The following is a 16,406-nucleotide window of genomic DNA, read 5'->3' as shown; positions in this document are numbered from 1 at the left end:
AGATGAAGAAAATCAAATCACAGAACACTATATATGCCTGTCTCCTTTAGATGAAACTGAAGCAGCCAGGTTAAAGTATGGATGCATATGTTGTGTGTAAATGCTCACGAAGGGTCTGGAAAGATGTGCACCCAACTTAACAGTGAGTTTCTCTAGGGATGGGTGGATTTGAGCAGATACTTAGACATTTTATTCTCTCTTGTAGTTGTTAGAATTATTATGAAAATAATGATGAAGTAAGAATAATATTTAAGCAATGAAAGGGCTAGGTTGGGAAAGAGGAGAAGGGAGGGGCTCCGACAGTGAAACCGGGCTGTTTCCAAAATGTTTCTCAGAATCAGAGAAGATTCAAACCAGAGTGCTCGGCCCTTGGTTCAGGGGGTGCAAAAGTTGGTTGCACATCGGAATCACTGGAAAGCTTAAAAACAGAACAAATTCCTGGCCCTGTTGCAGACCCACATGATCTCAGGTGATGGGACTGAGGCTGTGAATTTTTGCGAAAGCTGCTTCCCAGGCCATTTTGATGCTGCACTTGAGGCCTGAGGCTTTGGGGAACCTCTGATTTAGTCTCCCCGCTTCTGTAAAGTGAGAGAATTAACTCTCTTGACCAGGTAGAACCCAGCCCTGGGTGTTCACTTTTCAGTGACCATGTCTCCTGACTCCATGTTTCCCCCAACAGTAGCTTTTAGGTATCACCTAAACTGTGTTTACGTTTTATAGGGAACATTCTTTAATATTGTTTTTGAACTTGACCCCCTTCGTCCCCACTACCCATTGCTTCACCCTTTGAATTGCCGTTGGGAATGATTTTTACGTTATTTTAGTTTTCTTAGAAACCAGAGGGTTGCCACCAGGCTAGTGGAAAAAGCTCCAGTTTCAGATCACCGGTCTTCAGCTGAGGCCTTAGGAAAAGAACTTTTATCCAATGTCTCTTAAGAGGAAGGGACATTGCCACCTGTTCCTCTCAGCAGGGTTTCAGCCCCCGGGAACAACTAGTTCCTCCAGCTTTGTAGCTCAGATGGTTTAACTGTTCACTTTGGGATTGGAGGAGCTCTTAGGGGGTCCCTCTAGCGCAGAGGGAGTAAATGAATTCCTTCAAATGAATTCTTACTTGGAAACCCTTAGCAAATTGGTAGATCAGAGCTGCATTGTTTGAGGCAGGGAACTTAGAGTCCTACCTCCTGTCCTTGCCCTGACTCACCCTCCAGGCCCAGGGGCAGCCCTGAGAAATGTGTTCGGTACTGTGCGATCTGGAGTCCAATTTGGAAACCATTGACGTTTTCCTCGTTCTCCTTCCATAGGTAACTATTCCCCACACCCAGCTGCTCTGACCTCGCATGTCTGTTGCCTTCTCCTCCTTCCACAACCTCCACCCCAGTCCACGTCATCCCCCACTTCCCCGTGGCTTTCACCTCCTCAGTGGGTTTTCTCGTCTGCTCTCCTCCCATACCACTTTCTCGGTCCTCTCTGCAGCCAGATAACTTTTTTTTTTTTATTCACAAATGTGATTATATGCCTCTGTCACCAACCTCCAATATAAACAGACAATGACTTCTCATTGCATTTTGGATTAGAATCAAACTTTGGAGCCTCTCCGAGTTTAACGATGGCCACTGTGTTGCATCTGGAGGTAGAGCCACACGAGTTTTTTAGTTCCTGAGCTGACCTTCTCTGCTTCAGGCTTTTGCTCGGAGACTCCCTCTGCCAAGTCTCCCTCCACTCCCCTGTTCAGACTTAAATTCTGTTTCCATCCTTCTGTTTCCAAAACATTTCTCTAGTATCTCTGAGCTACAAAGTGCCTGTTAAACCCCTTCTCACCGGACTCTATTTCTCCTTCTCAGCAGTAATCTCAATCTAATTATGTAATTACTGATGTAATTAGTTGTTTCTGTCTGTCTTCCTTTAGAAGGTAAACACCGTAAAGCCTGGGGTAGAGTTTGAAAGGTTCTTATACACACATAGCAGATCTTCAAGAAACATTTGTCCAGTGCTTTCACAGTACCTAGTCTGTGCACAAGGTTCAGGTCTAGTGTTCAGCCCAGGTGAGGCTGCGAGGCCTGTTTTCTGTTCACTGTATTTGTAGGAGCTGGAATTGCCTCTTGTAGCGTGGTCCCTTTGTAGAGCCCCATCATCTTACGTGGGTTACCTAGTAGGGTGCAGTTTAAAGAGCCCTGAGTTTGTTTAATTAGAAACTTGATCAGTTCTTTTAAATGAACAAAGAACTGGAAAACCTACTTAATGAGTGGAGAAGCGTGTGTGTGCAATGAGGTTTGGAGGTAGATTCTGTATCCTGCTTGGGGGACCTCCAGTAATTCAGTCATCAGGGGACTCATGCAGAACCTAGTAGTGGCATCCCTCACCTTAGACTTAGAATCATGTTTACATCTTTCCGACTTCCTGAACACTGCAGTTCTCTACAGTGGCTTTTGCACTTAGAAACTAGATAGGAAGGAACTTGGAGAAGTACAGAGCAAGGCCTCTTTTGCAACCTCTTGGGTTGGGTCCTTATTGTTGGGGAGATTGGGACAAGATTTGTCTTCATGTACTTGGCAGATGGCACTTGGGATCTACAAAATAGTAATGAGTTTTCTTTCCTCAGTTGGATGCATCTACTATGTTCAGAAGAGGGTGGCTGGGCTGATTTTGCAAAAACAAGGAGGGGGGAAAAAAAGCCAGAAGTAAAAAGGGATATTACTACAGAATTTATTATCAAGCAGATTACTTTTCTCCAGAGACCAAGATGAAGTTTAGTCTCTTACAAGAAAATCAACTACTATCCTTTTTTGGGGGGGTCTCAGGTTAAAGAAAAGATGAATATATTATTTTAAACTGAAAATTTGTTTTCAATATTGTCATTTAACTGGAGGCAGCTCAGGGACAGGGTAAAGGACTTTAAGGTTGATACTTTTGGTTCAAATAATTAAATTTGAGGTAGAGGAGAATGGAATCTTGGGTTATGTTTCAAGGTTGTAAGGAAACAGGAACTCTGATCACTTTGAAGAAATTATTGCTTTACTCTCTCGGTTACTGGTACAGAGGTAAATTTAGAAGGAATTTGCCCTGCTGGATAGCTGGTAGTTGAGGTAGCCATTATTTTCTTGACACATAAGCTCGCTCCATTTTTTTTTGAGATCAAATTTCTCTTTAAAAAAATATTTTTATTGATTTCAGAGAGGAAGGGAGAGAGATAGAAACATCAATGATAAGAGAGAATCATTGATCGGCTGCCTCCTACTGAGGATCGAGCCCACAACCCTGGCATATGTACTGACCGGAAATTGAACCATGACCTCCTGGTTCATAGGCCGACACTTAATCACTGAGCCATGCCGAATGGGCAACCTCTCTCCATTTTGAAGAATTTGTAGAAGACAGTGAAAACTTTCTTGTTACACCATCTCAATCTTCATTAATGCAGCAAAGCTCTTTTTAAACATACATCCTTAAACTTACCGAACCCCCTGCCAAAGGACCTCAGGATTTAGTATCACAAATATACTTTCCTTTTCTCCCAAGTTTTCATTCTGGAAGATAGTATAAAATTCTGTCTAGCTAGGTAAAGTTTCTCTTCTATGAATTAAATTTAAATGTCTATTGATTCCTTGCTGAGGCCAGCTTTGTGCTTGGGTTCTTAGGTGGCTGCAGGTCCATGCTCTATTGGCCATGGGCTTCAGAGGCTGAACAAATAGGATATGCATCTAAAAGCATCAACTCTGCTGATTAAAGCATATTAAGAATGTCAAGGGCCTAACTCTGTTTTGTAAAACAAACAAAAAACCCAAAACCAGGCAAATGAATCATATAGCTTTGCATAGATGAAACATTTGAAAACACCATGCCATGTCTCTAGGTTAACTCTGAGTATCTGGTGCTATGAAAGTAGCAGTTTGAATACATGCCATCCTATTTCTCAATTGTTTTGTCCTGGTATCAAGATATGGTAACATTGGGTCATGGAAAGGATGATAAACTATTCAGCAAGTTATTTTCTTCTTGCATTAGGATGTTTGCCTTTTTTTTTTTTTTTTTTAGAATGTTTGACTTTCATATAGCATTTTTTAAATCCTCACCTGAGGGTATGCTTTTATTGATTTGAGAGAGAGGGAGAGGGAGAGAGAGATCAATGTGAGAAACATTGATCAGTTGCCTTCTGTATGCACCCCAACCAGGGTTTGAACCTTCAGCCTTCCAGTGTACAGGACGATGCTCCAACCAACTGAGCCACACCTGCTAGGTATTTATTTATTTACTTATTTTAAATCCTCACCCGAGGATATTTTCCCATTGATTTTTAGAGAGAGAGAGAGAGAGTGGAAGAGAGAGGGAAAGACAGAGAGAAATATCGATGTAAGAGAAACACATCGATTGGTTGCCTCCTGCACATGCCCTGACCAGGGCCTGGGCCAAGGAGAAGCCTGCAACGACGTACATGCCCTTGACCGGAATCGAACATGGGACCCTTTGGTCTGTAGGCCAACACTATATCCACTGAGCCAAACCGGCTAGAGCTATATGGCATTTTTAATACAAGCTACAGAGTGCTTTCATGTCCATATTCTCAGTTGATTTTTATAATCGAGAGGAATTGTCAGCCTCATTTTACACATGGAAGAAAAGGAAGCTGAGGCAAAGGTCAGGCAAGGAAACCAAAGCTTCACAGCTAGTAGGTCAGGTGCTGGGAGGCGGGGGGAATCAGAGTCTTTGTTTCTCTCTTCCTATTCGGCAGCAGCCTACTGTTAGGAGGATACCGTACCCGTCAGATCTTTCCTGGGAATGATAATGGTGGTGGTGGGATTGTTCCATCTTTTATTCTCTGATCCTTTATAACACCTTCTTGGTTTTTGTTCCTCCCCTTCCCCTTTTATTTCTTTCAGCTTGGATTCCTTAGCACCACCTCTGCTCAGCCAGAACAGAAAGCCTCAAGTCTCATTGGCAAATATCACCACGTTGACCGTGCCACCGGCCAGGTGCTAACCTGTGACAAGTGTCCGGCAGGAACCTATGTATCTGAGCACTGTACCAACACGAGCCTGCGTGTCTGCAGCAGTTGCCCTGTGGGGACCTTCACCAGGCATGAGAATGGCATAGAGAAATGCCATGACTGTAGTCAGCCATGCCCATGGCCAATGATTGAGAAATTACCTTGTACTGCCTTGACTGACCGAGAATGCACTTGCCCACCTGGCATGTTCCAGTTTAATGCTACCTGCGCTCCCCATACGGTGTGTCCTGTGGGCTGGGGTGTGCGGAAGAAAGGGACGGAGACCGAGGATGTGCGGTGTAAGCAGTGTGCTCGGGGTACCTTCTCTGATGTGCCTTCTAGTGTGATGAAATGCAAAGCATACACAGACTGTCTGGCTCAGAACCTGGTGGTGATCAAGCCAGGCACCAAGGTGGCAGACAACGTCTGTGGCACACCCCCGACCTTCTCCAGTACAACCTCACCTTCCCCTGGCACAGCCATCTTTTCACGCCTTGAGCACATGGAATCTCACGAAGTCCCTTCCTCCACGTATGTCTCCCAAGGTAACTTAACCTCATGAGTTGTTTATTTGAGGAGGGCTTTGAGCCCAGTGAAGGTACTGGCAATGGGCCTGTGCCAAGGATGGTTTTGCCATTTTGTATATCCCTTGATGAAGGGGCTTGCATTTTGTGGCTAATTAAATCTAGCTTCTTTGGGACCTTTTAGAAACATTTCAACTCAGAAGGTTGCACTTAGGGGGATCAGATATCTAAAAACTAGGTCACATCAAGCTAGCAAATAAGAACCTAGTAAAACAAGGACAGTGTGTGGCCTTATGTAAGTCACTGAACTTCTTCTGGTTTTGGTTTCAAACTCGTCAAGTAAATGAGTGATTTAGATAGTTAAGGTCTCTCTCCGAGGAAAAGTTTTCCAACGTGGAGTCAGTCCTGGGTAGATACAGCCAGAGGTAAGAAGGAGGGAGAAGGGAAGAAAATACCATGACTTGTGGAGGGGAGGGATGAATATTAGATCAAAGGTGGGGAAAATAAGTTAGAAGCTTCAGGAAACAAGCAAATTTGTATCACACTGAAGGTAACTAGCTAGTATTCACATCTGGAAAATAATGCATTTTTTTTTCAAATGATTCTAACTTGAGGTTCTTCATCGGGTATCACTGTTTTCCTCAGAATTCCTTTAGAATCTCAGGCAGACTATAAAATTTAGTCTTTATTCTCAAATCCTTTTTGATTGAATTGAATTTTCATCGAGATGATAGCCCACTTGAGTTGTGCTTTCTAGCGTCCTCTCAGGTGCGATTGTACTTGACCTTGATGATGACCCTGTGAGGAGTGCCTTACAGCCGTCATTTTGAAAGGAAGAAACGGACTCACATGACCTGACCAGGTTTTCTCAGGGTCCGATACGGGACAGGTCCTATTTCTCGGGACTCAAAATCTCTGGCTCTCACCACTCGTTAATGGAGACAACTTGTGGAAGCTTCTCTGACAGAAGTCCACTAAACTGGCCATGCCCATGGCCAGTGGTTGAGAAATCTAAATCTTACTTAATCTATTCATAGAAGATACTAAGGAAGGCCTGCCTTATTTTATTCACTGACCTGTCTCACCAAAACTTCCTTTCACTGGTCAAACTTGGATTTGAGTTTGAGCTCTTTTCTTACCTTAGTCATATCCTCAAATTTACCATTGCATTATAACATAGTCAAAAGTTGGGAGAGGAAGTACAAAGGAATTAAAGGACAAAGGAATTACATTTGAACTAGGTCTCTGAGTAGTCAGAACAGTTGAGAGTCGACTAAAGCTCTGAATATATATATATGTGTCTGCTCAGGGTGTGAAGCACAAGAGTAGCTGCTGTGAAGGTCAGATGTTGGATCCCTGAGAATGCCCTTGGTTATGGCACGAGGAAGTAAATGAGTTTAGCTGTTACGCTTCATTTTTATCTTCCACGTAAAGGTGCTTTTGAGATCTTTATGAAAATGTGCAGTATAACTTATTTTTAAACTCCAAAGGTCATCTGTTCTTTAATGATCTGCCTGGTGTGGAGATGAGCAGGAAGAGGATGGGGTATATAGATCTCCAAATATAGAAAAACTCATCCTCCTCTTTACTCTTTTTTTTTTTTCTAGGCATGAACTCAACAGAATTCAACTCCTCTGCATCTGTTAGACCAAAGGAACTGAGTGGCATCCACGAAGAGACAGTCCCCAACAACACAAGGTGGGAGGAAGATGTGAACAAGACCCTCCCAAACCTCCAGGTAGTGGACCACCAGCAAGGCTCCCACCACAGACACATCCTGAAGCTGCTGCCACCCATGGAGGCCACTGGGGGCGAGAAGTCCAGCACGCCCATCAAAGGCATCAAGAGGGGTCATCCCAGACAGAACACGCACAAGCATTTTGACATCAATGAGCATCTGCCCTGGATGATTGTGCTTTTCCTGCTGCTGGTGCTTGTGGTGATAGTGGTGTGCAGTATCCGGAAAAGCTCAAGGACTCTAAAAAAGGGGCCCCGGCAGGATCCCAGCGCCATTGTGGAAAAGGCGGGGCTGAAGAAATCCATTGCCCCAACCCAGAACCGGGAGAAGTGGATCTACTACTGCAATGGCCACGGTGAGCTTTCTTTTCGTCTCCTTGCCTCTCTTTCCCTCGTCCCTGTTGTCTGGAGGAGTGGGAAATGCAACGTTTCTGGAATGTCTTTTGTACACCTAGTGCTATTTGATCTAGATGTGTTAGGAGAAATGAGGTGGTCAGCATTTGATGCATTGTGTTCAGAGAGAATAACCACTCTGCCCTTTTCTCCCCGGGCGCATTTAAAGGGGCATGTTGCAAAATGAGAGGTGTGAGAGGGACGTTTAGGGACTTTGTTCAGCCTTGTCATTGAACATGGGAGGAGATTGAGTTCAGAGAGGTTTGGCTGCATCCTTGACCCAGGCTGGTTGTTTGCTCAGGACAGATGGGACCAACTCCACATCTCTGGACTAGTGGAACCCTCACTTCTTTTTCACTATTGGGCTGCTAAGAAAAGAAAAAAGAACTTGTCTTAAGTTTGCCTTTGAGAACCTCAACCTTGCTTCTAAGTCCCTATACTTTTTGCCCATGTACTTTTCCCCTCCTTATATTTTTAGGATTCCATTTCTATCAGGGTAGGAGGGGCTTTTAGATGGCAGACACTCAAAGCTTAATATGTTGGTGATCATTTGAGGCTGGGCCTCCCATCTTCTACATAGTAGTAGAAGTGTGTGTTGACACAGGCTGGAATATTTGTTTTTCCTTTTTTGAAGGCGAGAAATAGCTTACGGAAGTTGTCCCAGGAGCTGTTTGAGGTGAGATGGCAGTTTTCAGATGGTGGCAGTAATTTCCCTTTCTATAAATCCTTAAATGAGATTTCGGCCTGCAATTTCGACAATTCCAGTCAGGTGCCTTCTTGCCCCTTAAAGTTAGCCTAATTTTCTAAAAAACTCTGTTTATACCTTTTGTTCCAGCAATTCCATTTTTATTCATCTATTTTAACCAGAAATAATAATAATAAAAAAAAGATTTAAACAAAAAGATCTTAAACTTTTAACTAAGCATTATGTATAATAAATTAAAATTGGAAGCAAAGGGACAGTTGTAAGGACATGACTTAAGTAAATGATGGCCTATCTGTAATATGAAATATGTTGACATTGAAGATTTTATGAATTTTTTGACTGATGACATAGGAAAATGTTTTACACTAGGTTAAAGAAAAGAAAAAACAACCCAGACTACACAATTCATATAATCCCAGTTCCCTTAAAACTATGAAATATAGACTGAAAGAAAATAGGCCAAAATGACAGTGATATTCTTTAAGTTTGGTGGGATTAATGTGTGGGGTTTTTTTTTTTCTTCTTTGTTAGTTTTCCTTTCCCCAAATTTTCTAAAATAAGCACATGCTACTTTTATAATCACAAATTTAGAGAAAGTGAAAAAAACAACAACAGTAACTTATTTTGCTTTCCTTTGCTAATTTGTGTGAATGAGCAAATCAAGTGAAAATCAAACTGAGACGAACCCCCTCCTGGGGACAGAGCCTGCCCCGACTTGAAGGAGACTACCCCTTGCTGGCAACCCAGCGGGGGAAGGAAGGCTTCAATCTTCCCCTCCTTTTTAATAAGAATCTTTTTATTTGGACATCATTTCAAAATTACGGAAAAATTGCATGAGTCGTACAAAGAATACCGGTATGCCTGTGCCCAGGTCAACCTGTTGTTAATATTTTGCTCTTTTGCATTTATGTGCTCTCTTTATATTAAAAATAGATTTTACAAATTATAAAATATGTATAATACAGAATAGTTTATTTATTATATGATATAACATATAATATACAATATTTTGTGTACATGCACACATGTACATCCAGAAAATAATTTTTCTGGACTATATCCTGGCCCTTTGTGCCTACAAACTTCAGTGTGTATTTCCAAACAATAAGGATATTCTCTTTAAAAAAAAAAAAAAGTACAGTTTTCAACCTCAAATAAATTTAACATGAATATAATATTGTAACTTACCATCCATATTCCAGTATTCTCAGTTAGTCCATTAAGGGCCTTCATAGATAGCATTCATTTTTTTTTTTTCCTGGTATAGAATCTGGTCCAGGACCAAGTATTTCATTAAATTGCTCTTTAAGTGATCAGTCAGACACTTGTTCTGATATGTCTAATTAGTAGAGAATGTCCTGTTGAATTATGTAAGTATTTGAAATTCTCCTCTCCTTATTTACTTCTTTAAAGGAATAACTCCATTTCTTTGGTAGTTGAATTTATGAATTAGGGTTTGGTGCTATCTGTAGTTTCAGGATCCACTGGGGGTCTTGGAATGTATTCTCCATGGAGAAGGGGGGATTACTGTGGCCTCATCCAAGTGTAATTATCTTTTCCAAGAGTTTAACTCCCTCGTGCCCTCCCCCGCCCCCCCCCCCCCCCCGGCCCGGTTTTTCCATTGGATGTTCATATTTAGGATGTTTTTCTAAATGAGGTCTATTTTTTCCAAATTTCTGTTCTGAAAGGTTCAACTAAGTAAAATCCCATTACAAAGAGAGGTTCTGTTTAATAATAACCATTCCAGGTGCTCAGAGAGGCCTCTAGAAACAATATCTTGTTGTTCTGATTGCAGTGAGTTCTGGGCAGCAGATAATCCTGTATAAGATCTTTTTCTGGTCCTTGTCCATTTACACTGAATTGTTCGTGAGGATGAGAGTAGGGGTCAAATTGCCTAGCCCAGGGTGCTCCCCATAAGAGGTCATGTAAGACCTCACTTACGCCTGCCCACCTTAAGCAGACCATGCCATGCTCCTGAGTGCCATTATAGACAGACCCTCAGCACTCTGAAGCTAAACCATTGGTTCCCGTCTTTCTCTACAAGAACCTAGCCCGTTTGGCTCAGTGCATCGGCCTGTGGACGGAAGGGTTCCGGCTTTGATTCTGTTCAAGGGCATGTACCTCAGTTGCAGGCTCAATCCCAGCCCTGGTCAGGGCACATACAGGAGGCAACCAATCAATGTGTCTCTTTCACATCGATGTTTTTCTCTCTCTGTCTCTCCCCTTCCTTCCCACTCTTTCTAAAAATCAATGGAAAAAATCCTCGGATGAGGATTTTTTTAAAAAAAAAGAACCTCTTTTTTTGGCTCTACTGACCCCTCTCTGCCTACCAAGGATTTATAGTTTTTAAAGTTGAACTCCACAAAACTGCAATCCTGCTTTCATGGAATCCTGGTGTTGGAGACACCTTATGTGGCTAGGAGGATGGAAGACTGAGGGTGCTGTGGTATTTTGTGTGCTTCTTTCCTTCATGAAGTCAGAGCAATTTAATGTTTAGTAAATTGGGATTGGACTCTGGTTTCTTGCAATGTGTCTGTTTCAGCAACAGGCATCAGGAAGTTTCTTCAGAATTTTTTTTTCTTTCAATTTTGAGAATACATTTATTAAAACTGGAGACAGTGAAAGAAGGCAGGGCCTAGGTTAGAAGAAGCAACAGGAGAGAGCCTAGGTGGGCTGCTTTGGCTCTCTACAGATGTTATAGGAAAGTCAGAGAAAAGGGGCCTGGGAGGTAGGTTTGGGGGTTAGCCCGGGATGAGCTGCCGCTGCCCATTGCTCCCCAGGTTGCAGGTCTCATTGGGCCCCTTAGAGTTTAGGAGATGCATGCCTGAGAGGGAAGAAACACATGGGCGGGATCCTAGGAGAGAGCGCCCAGAATTCTTATACACAAATCTTTTATTTATGAGTTTATTACTAGATTCAGGTGTCATTAGGATGTAAATCTATGCTAATGCTCAATTTCTTATGCTTTTGTTGTTTAAGTAATACTTTTATTTCCTTTTGTAGTATAATCCCAACATTATGGGGTAAGTGGGATCCAACACGTTCAATTTTATTTAAAATTAAGATTAATGCGGGTTCACATTAATTGGGAGGTTACATGGAAAACAGTATATTTTGTCTGATCTGTTTCTCACATAAAGCACAAAAGTAAAGATAGTGAAACTTAGTCCACACACAGCTGGCTGTACATTGCACTGAGAAAGTCTCAAATGGTCTCAAAACAGTTACTTCCTTATAATTATGCAAGACACAGAGCTGTGGTCCAGCCCCAGCTGGGAACGGGGATGGCCGAGAACAGAACCAACTGCTGTTCTCTTATTGCTGTTTCTAATACGGGTTCTTCCTAGTGACCTTCCCTTCTTTTCTTCCTCTTCTCCTCTCTCCCTTCCCCACTTCTCTCTCTCTCCCCCCCCTCTCCTTTGTCCACCCTTATGACTGACTATTTGGAAAAACTATGACCTTGGGTCCCAAGCAATCTGTTGCCCTAGGGAGTCTGAGGAGAAGTTTGAAAAGCAGGTGAGGAATGGAAATTGCCCTGAAAATACTTGTGGAGGAAGTTCTGCAAGGTGATAGAGAGAGTGAAAAATGGACAGTATCTCTGCTCGATAGTATTTCCTTTTTCTTTCAGACTTCAGGTTATGAAGAAAAATGGGGTGAGACAAAGGAATTGGATTTATTTAGTTTTAACTGGCTTAGTTCCTAATTAGCACATTCTTAGTCCTGAACCTTAGGGAGACAGTAAGCATTTGACTGGGACAGTAATCCCTCCCGGTGTAGTTACTCCAAGTACACGAGATAGAAAGATAGCATCTTGTGAAAGTGGCTGGTGCACTTTCTCCACCAGATGCTTTGTACCTGCAGCAGCAAAAGGGCAAAGGTCTCACTCTGTAGAACTATATTCTGAGATTCTATTTCTTAATTCCTTCAGTTTGTTCTGTCTTATACCGTTTAACTGTGTGCATGTGGTTTGTCTCCCCGCATTGCTTAGGAGCTCTTAGAAGGCAATGGGTCTTATTGTGTGTCCCCTAGGCTGGGCCAATAGCACAGGGCTCAAGGAGGGGCGGTCTCAAACTGTGCTAGCTTATATGGCTGTCACATGAGCTATTACATTTAAAACTAAATTGAACTAAACTTAAAAGTCCAAGGTTCTTGGTTGAATCAGCCACAGCTTCAGTGCTCAATAGCCACATGTTGCTAATAGTTACCATATTGGACAGGACAGGTACAGGCCATTTCCATCATCGAAAGTCTTGTTGGACAGCACTGGTCTAGAGCACCTGTGACTTAGCCACTTATCCTCTTCAAGGTTGGATTGTTTTCAAGCCACTGACTTAATTGGGGAATGGAGGTTGGTGGGGAAACGTATTCAAAAAGGCAACCACGACTCAGAAAGACAGGGTTAATAATACTTTACTAAGTCCTGTGAGGCAGCACACTGCAGTGAAAGATGAGGACTGATGAGTCCGGTTGGCCTGGGTTTTGAATATCAGCCCTGGCTCTGTAACTGTGCCAGGCTGCTGAACCTCTCCTCAGTTTTGTCATCTGCAGTATGGACATAACTCTTGTCTATCTCATGGGGTTGTTTGTGAACATTGACTGAGATCATAGGTAACATTGATAAAGCTGCTAGCTCAGCTTCCTTTTCTTTCCCTCTCCCCTCAACAAGAAGGTCAGGGAGTTAAGCTGTACTGAAGATTTCATCGAGATCAGGGCAGAGGGACAACTATATCTAATTTTCAACCAAGTAGAAATCCATTAAGGATCATATTTAATGAGCCTTATGGACCAGGAGAAATTACAGAGAAAACATCTGCAACTAGAATTTTGGCCATAAAATGCCTTAGAGGCCGATTGACCAGCACGAAAGGAACTGGAAAATGACAGTGTGGCACATGTAGCCTGATTCTCAACATTCTAGAGGGTGAAATGAAGGAACTAGGCTCACCTGGCCTGCTCCTGTAGGGTGAGGAGTAGCTGCTGGTGGAATGGGGTGGAATGGGGCAGTGTTGGCTGGGAGAGGGAAGCTGTGCAAAGGGAAGAACCTTGTGGGACTGGTTTGCTCAGCTGTACAATGAAGTCTTCGATTCAAGTATGCCTAACGTCTCCTTCTATTCTAAAAACCTGCCTAAAGTGATGCAAAAGTGGAAATGTGAAGTTGAAAACAACCCACAACCCAACCCTTTCCGTTTTATATCAAGCTTGAAACCCAAAGACAAAGTTTATGTACAGACCAGCTGGCTTGGTGGTTGAACCTCTGATTTGCATAACTTTGATACCCTAATCTATATGTAAGGACTGCTCTTAGGGGAAACAATGATGAAGAACCAGGCTATTATTTGCTTAGAGCACTTATCTAAAAGCTTCAGATACTGTCCTTGAACCAAGTTCTGTTATAGACCTTGAGTTCCTGGTATTATATATTTTATTTCTTCCATCCTGCCCCCTATCCACAACTCACTGCTCAAAGCAAAATAGGACATCACCTCACCTTACCTAGCAAACAAACAGTGACACATCCCTTCTCATCTGTTGTCTTTAGGTTTTACTCAGTAACCATCTCATTCTCTGTTCCGTCCTTGTGAATCTCAACAACAGGCTCAGGAAAAATGCTTCATTTCCTCCTGAATTGTGGTTCCTCTTCAAAGATTGGTCAAGCGTGGGGAGAACTGGTCTTTATTGAGGGTTGTGATGGAAATGCATCTTCCAGGTTCACAACTCTGCAGACTTTGTCCTCTTTCCAGACTAAGTAGTAAGATGCAGTCCAATTGTAGGAGTGGAGTGTGATTGTTTTTTGTGTAAATATACAAAAAAATTTTGTATGAAAACCCCCAAGACCCCGAGGTTGCTCTGGTAGGTTAGGTGACATATGTTGGGTTTCTGGAAGCTGTGCCCTAGATATATTTGAACAATATCAACATGCTCTTCAATCAGGTTTCAGGAATGATTTAAGAAAACATTTCTTCTGAATGATTAAAACTCCCATATTCAGTATTCAGAAATGAAGAACAAATGAAGTGTGGTAGGAATTTGACAATAAGCAATTCTGAAGTAAAGTTATGGGGTGTTTGCTACTACTGACACAGATCACAAAGTGGTTTGGGGATGCAAAGATGACATACACTGTGATTACTAATATATTTTTCTAACATAAGAAAGATTTCGCCGAAACCGGTTTGGCTCAGTGGATAGAGCGTCGGCCTGCGGACTGAAAGGTCCCAGGTTCGATTCCGGTCAAGGGCATGTACCTGGGTTGTGGGCACATCCCCAGTAGGAGATGTGCAGGAGGCAGCTGGTCGATGTTTCTCTCTCATCGATGTTTCTATCTAACTCTCTATCTCTCTCCCTTCCTCTCTGTAAAAAATCAATAAAATATATTAAAAAAAATCTTTAAAAAAAAAAGAAAGATTTCTGTTACCATGAAATTTTCATTGTTTACTTTTCTTTAACAAAGACCTATACCGTGCTTAGCAAGTGCAATATCTTGTTCTCAGCATTTTATAAAGTTTAATGTAATTTTCTTAACCTATGAGGTAGACCACTATCATTGCCATTTTATAGATGGGGAAACTGAGGCACAAAGAGTAACTTGCCCAAGGTCACACAGCTAGAAAGTGGCAGTACAGTACTTGGGCTCTAGTTTAGCTTTGATTCTTAGAATTTTGACTTATAAAAATCTGAATTTTCATTTTTCCAGGTTAGACATTTCCAGGTGTCTGTGGTTGATTTTTTGTTGTTGTTGTTTACCATGCTCAATCAAGAAAAATTGATTTTCCTTCGTAACAAACCCCAGTTTGTTCTGAAATGAAGCAACTTCAAAATAGTCATCAATAAGAAGTTTTCCTCTGTAGAGGTCGCTCTGATTTCCTACCTTTTTTTCTGGGATTGCTTGAAAAGGAAGAATTCTAAATCTAGATATCCAATGGCTAAAGGCCCGGATGGTTATTTTTAAAAAAATAAGGGCTGTTTCAAGTAAGTCAGAGTAGTGGAGCCCTGCTCATCTGAACTCACATCTGTTGAACTTGGGTTTTCTCAGCACCAGGCAGAGCCGCAGCTGCAACCAAAGAAGCCGTCCTCCCTTCACCAGGAGTCTCCTTGACTAAAAATTCCAGACAGTCAGTCTGTCTGAGCCCAAGTTTCCTATGGGAAGTAGACTTGAAGTGTAAACACCAGGAAGCCAGGCTGAAGGGAGTAGATTATTCCCTTTAAGAGGCTGCTGTGTCCCAGCGCTGCACCTCCAGGGCTGTCCCAGCCACAGTTGCTTTACAGCGGAAGGAATAGGCGGGCAGTTTTTACCCACACCCCTCACCCCCCGCCTTTGCCACCTTTGCATCCAGTCATGCTGCTTCCAGCAGACAGCACCTTTCTGTTTAAACCTCTCCGGATGTTTGAGGATTCTAAAGCACACAGAACCATTGCAGGGGAAAAGCTTTTTGCTGTAGCTTTAAAAGTATCATCTAAAGACAGAGTAGCTGATGTGGCCTTTGCCCTGGGGAGTTGAGGCTGCTGTCCTCCCCAGGCCACACTCACTGATGACTTCTTCCTCAAGGCTTTAGAAGGAAGATATTTATTTTTTAAATGTATGTTTTATAATTTATGGAGCAGCCTTTGAATTTAAGCTATTCTGTTTACTGAAAAATAAATCAGCATTTCCCCCACGCAAGTCTAAAATACAAATAGAAAAAATAAATCCTTAAACATGAGTGTCCTTCATCCAAATTGGAAAAGAAGAAGTAAAACTGTCCTTATTCACAGATGACATGATATTATACATAAAAAACCTAAAGACTCCATCAAAAAACTATTAGACTTAATAAATGAATTTGGCAATGTAGCAGGATACAAAATTAATGCCAAGAAATCTATGGCATTTCTATACACCAATAGTGAACTTACAGAAAGAGAGACTAAAAAAGCAATCCCATTTACCATCGCACCAAAAAAATTAAGCTACCTAGGAATAAACTTAACTAAAGAGGTAAAGACCTCTACTCAGAAAACTACAGGACATTGAAAAAAGAGATAGAGGAAGACATAAACAGATGGAAGAACATACCATGTTCTTGGA

At 42.1% G+C, this 16,406-nt stretch overlaps 1 protein-coding gene across 1 annotated transcript in view; it reads left to right on the top strand.

Moving 5' to 3' along the window:
- Positions 1-16,406, top strand: part of TNFRSF21 (TNF receptor superfamily member 21) — a 71,543-nt gene that overhangs the window by 18,459 nt on the left and 36,678 nt on the right. The window contains exons 2-3 of the mRNA XM_006099711.3: positions 4,875-5,526; positions 7,113-7,598. Of these exons, the coding sequence (XP_006099773.1) occupies positions 4,875-5,526; positions 7,113-7,598 (1,138 nt within the window). The remainder of the gene's footprint in view (positions 1-4,874; positions 5,527-7,112; positions 7,599-16,406) is intronic.

This window comes from Myotis lucifugus, unplaced genomic scaffold (assembly GCF_000147115.1).
Source record: "Myotis lucifugus unplaced genomic scaffold, Myoluc2.0 scaffold_281, whole genome shotgun sequence".
Lineage (NCBI taxonomy): Eukaryota > Metazoa > Chordata > Mammalia > Chiroptera > Vespertilionidae > Myotis > Myotis lucifugus.
This window is presented reverse-complemented; position numbering and strand designations above follow the sequence as displayed.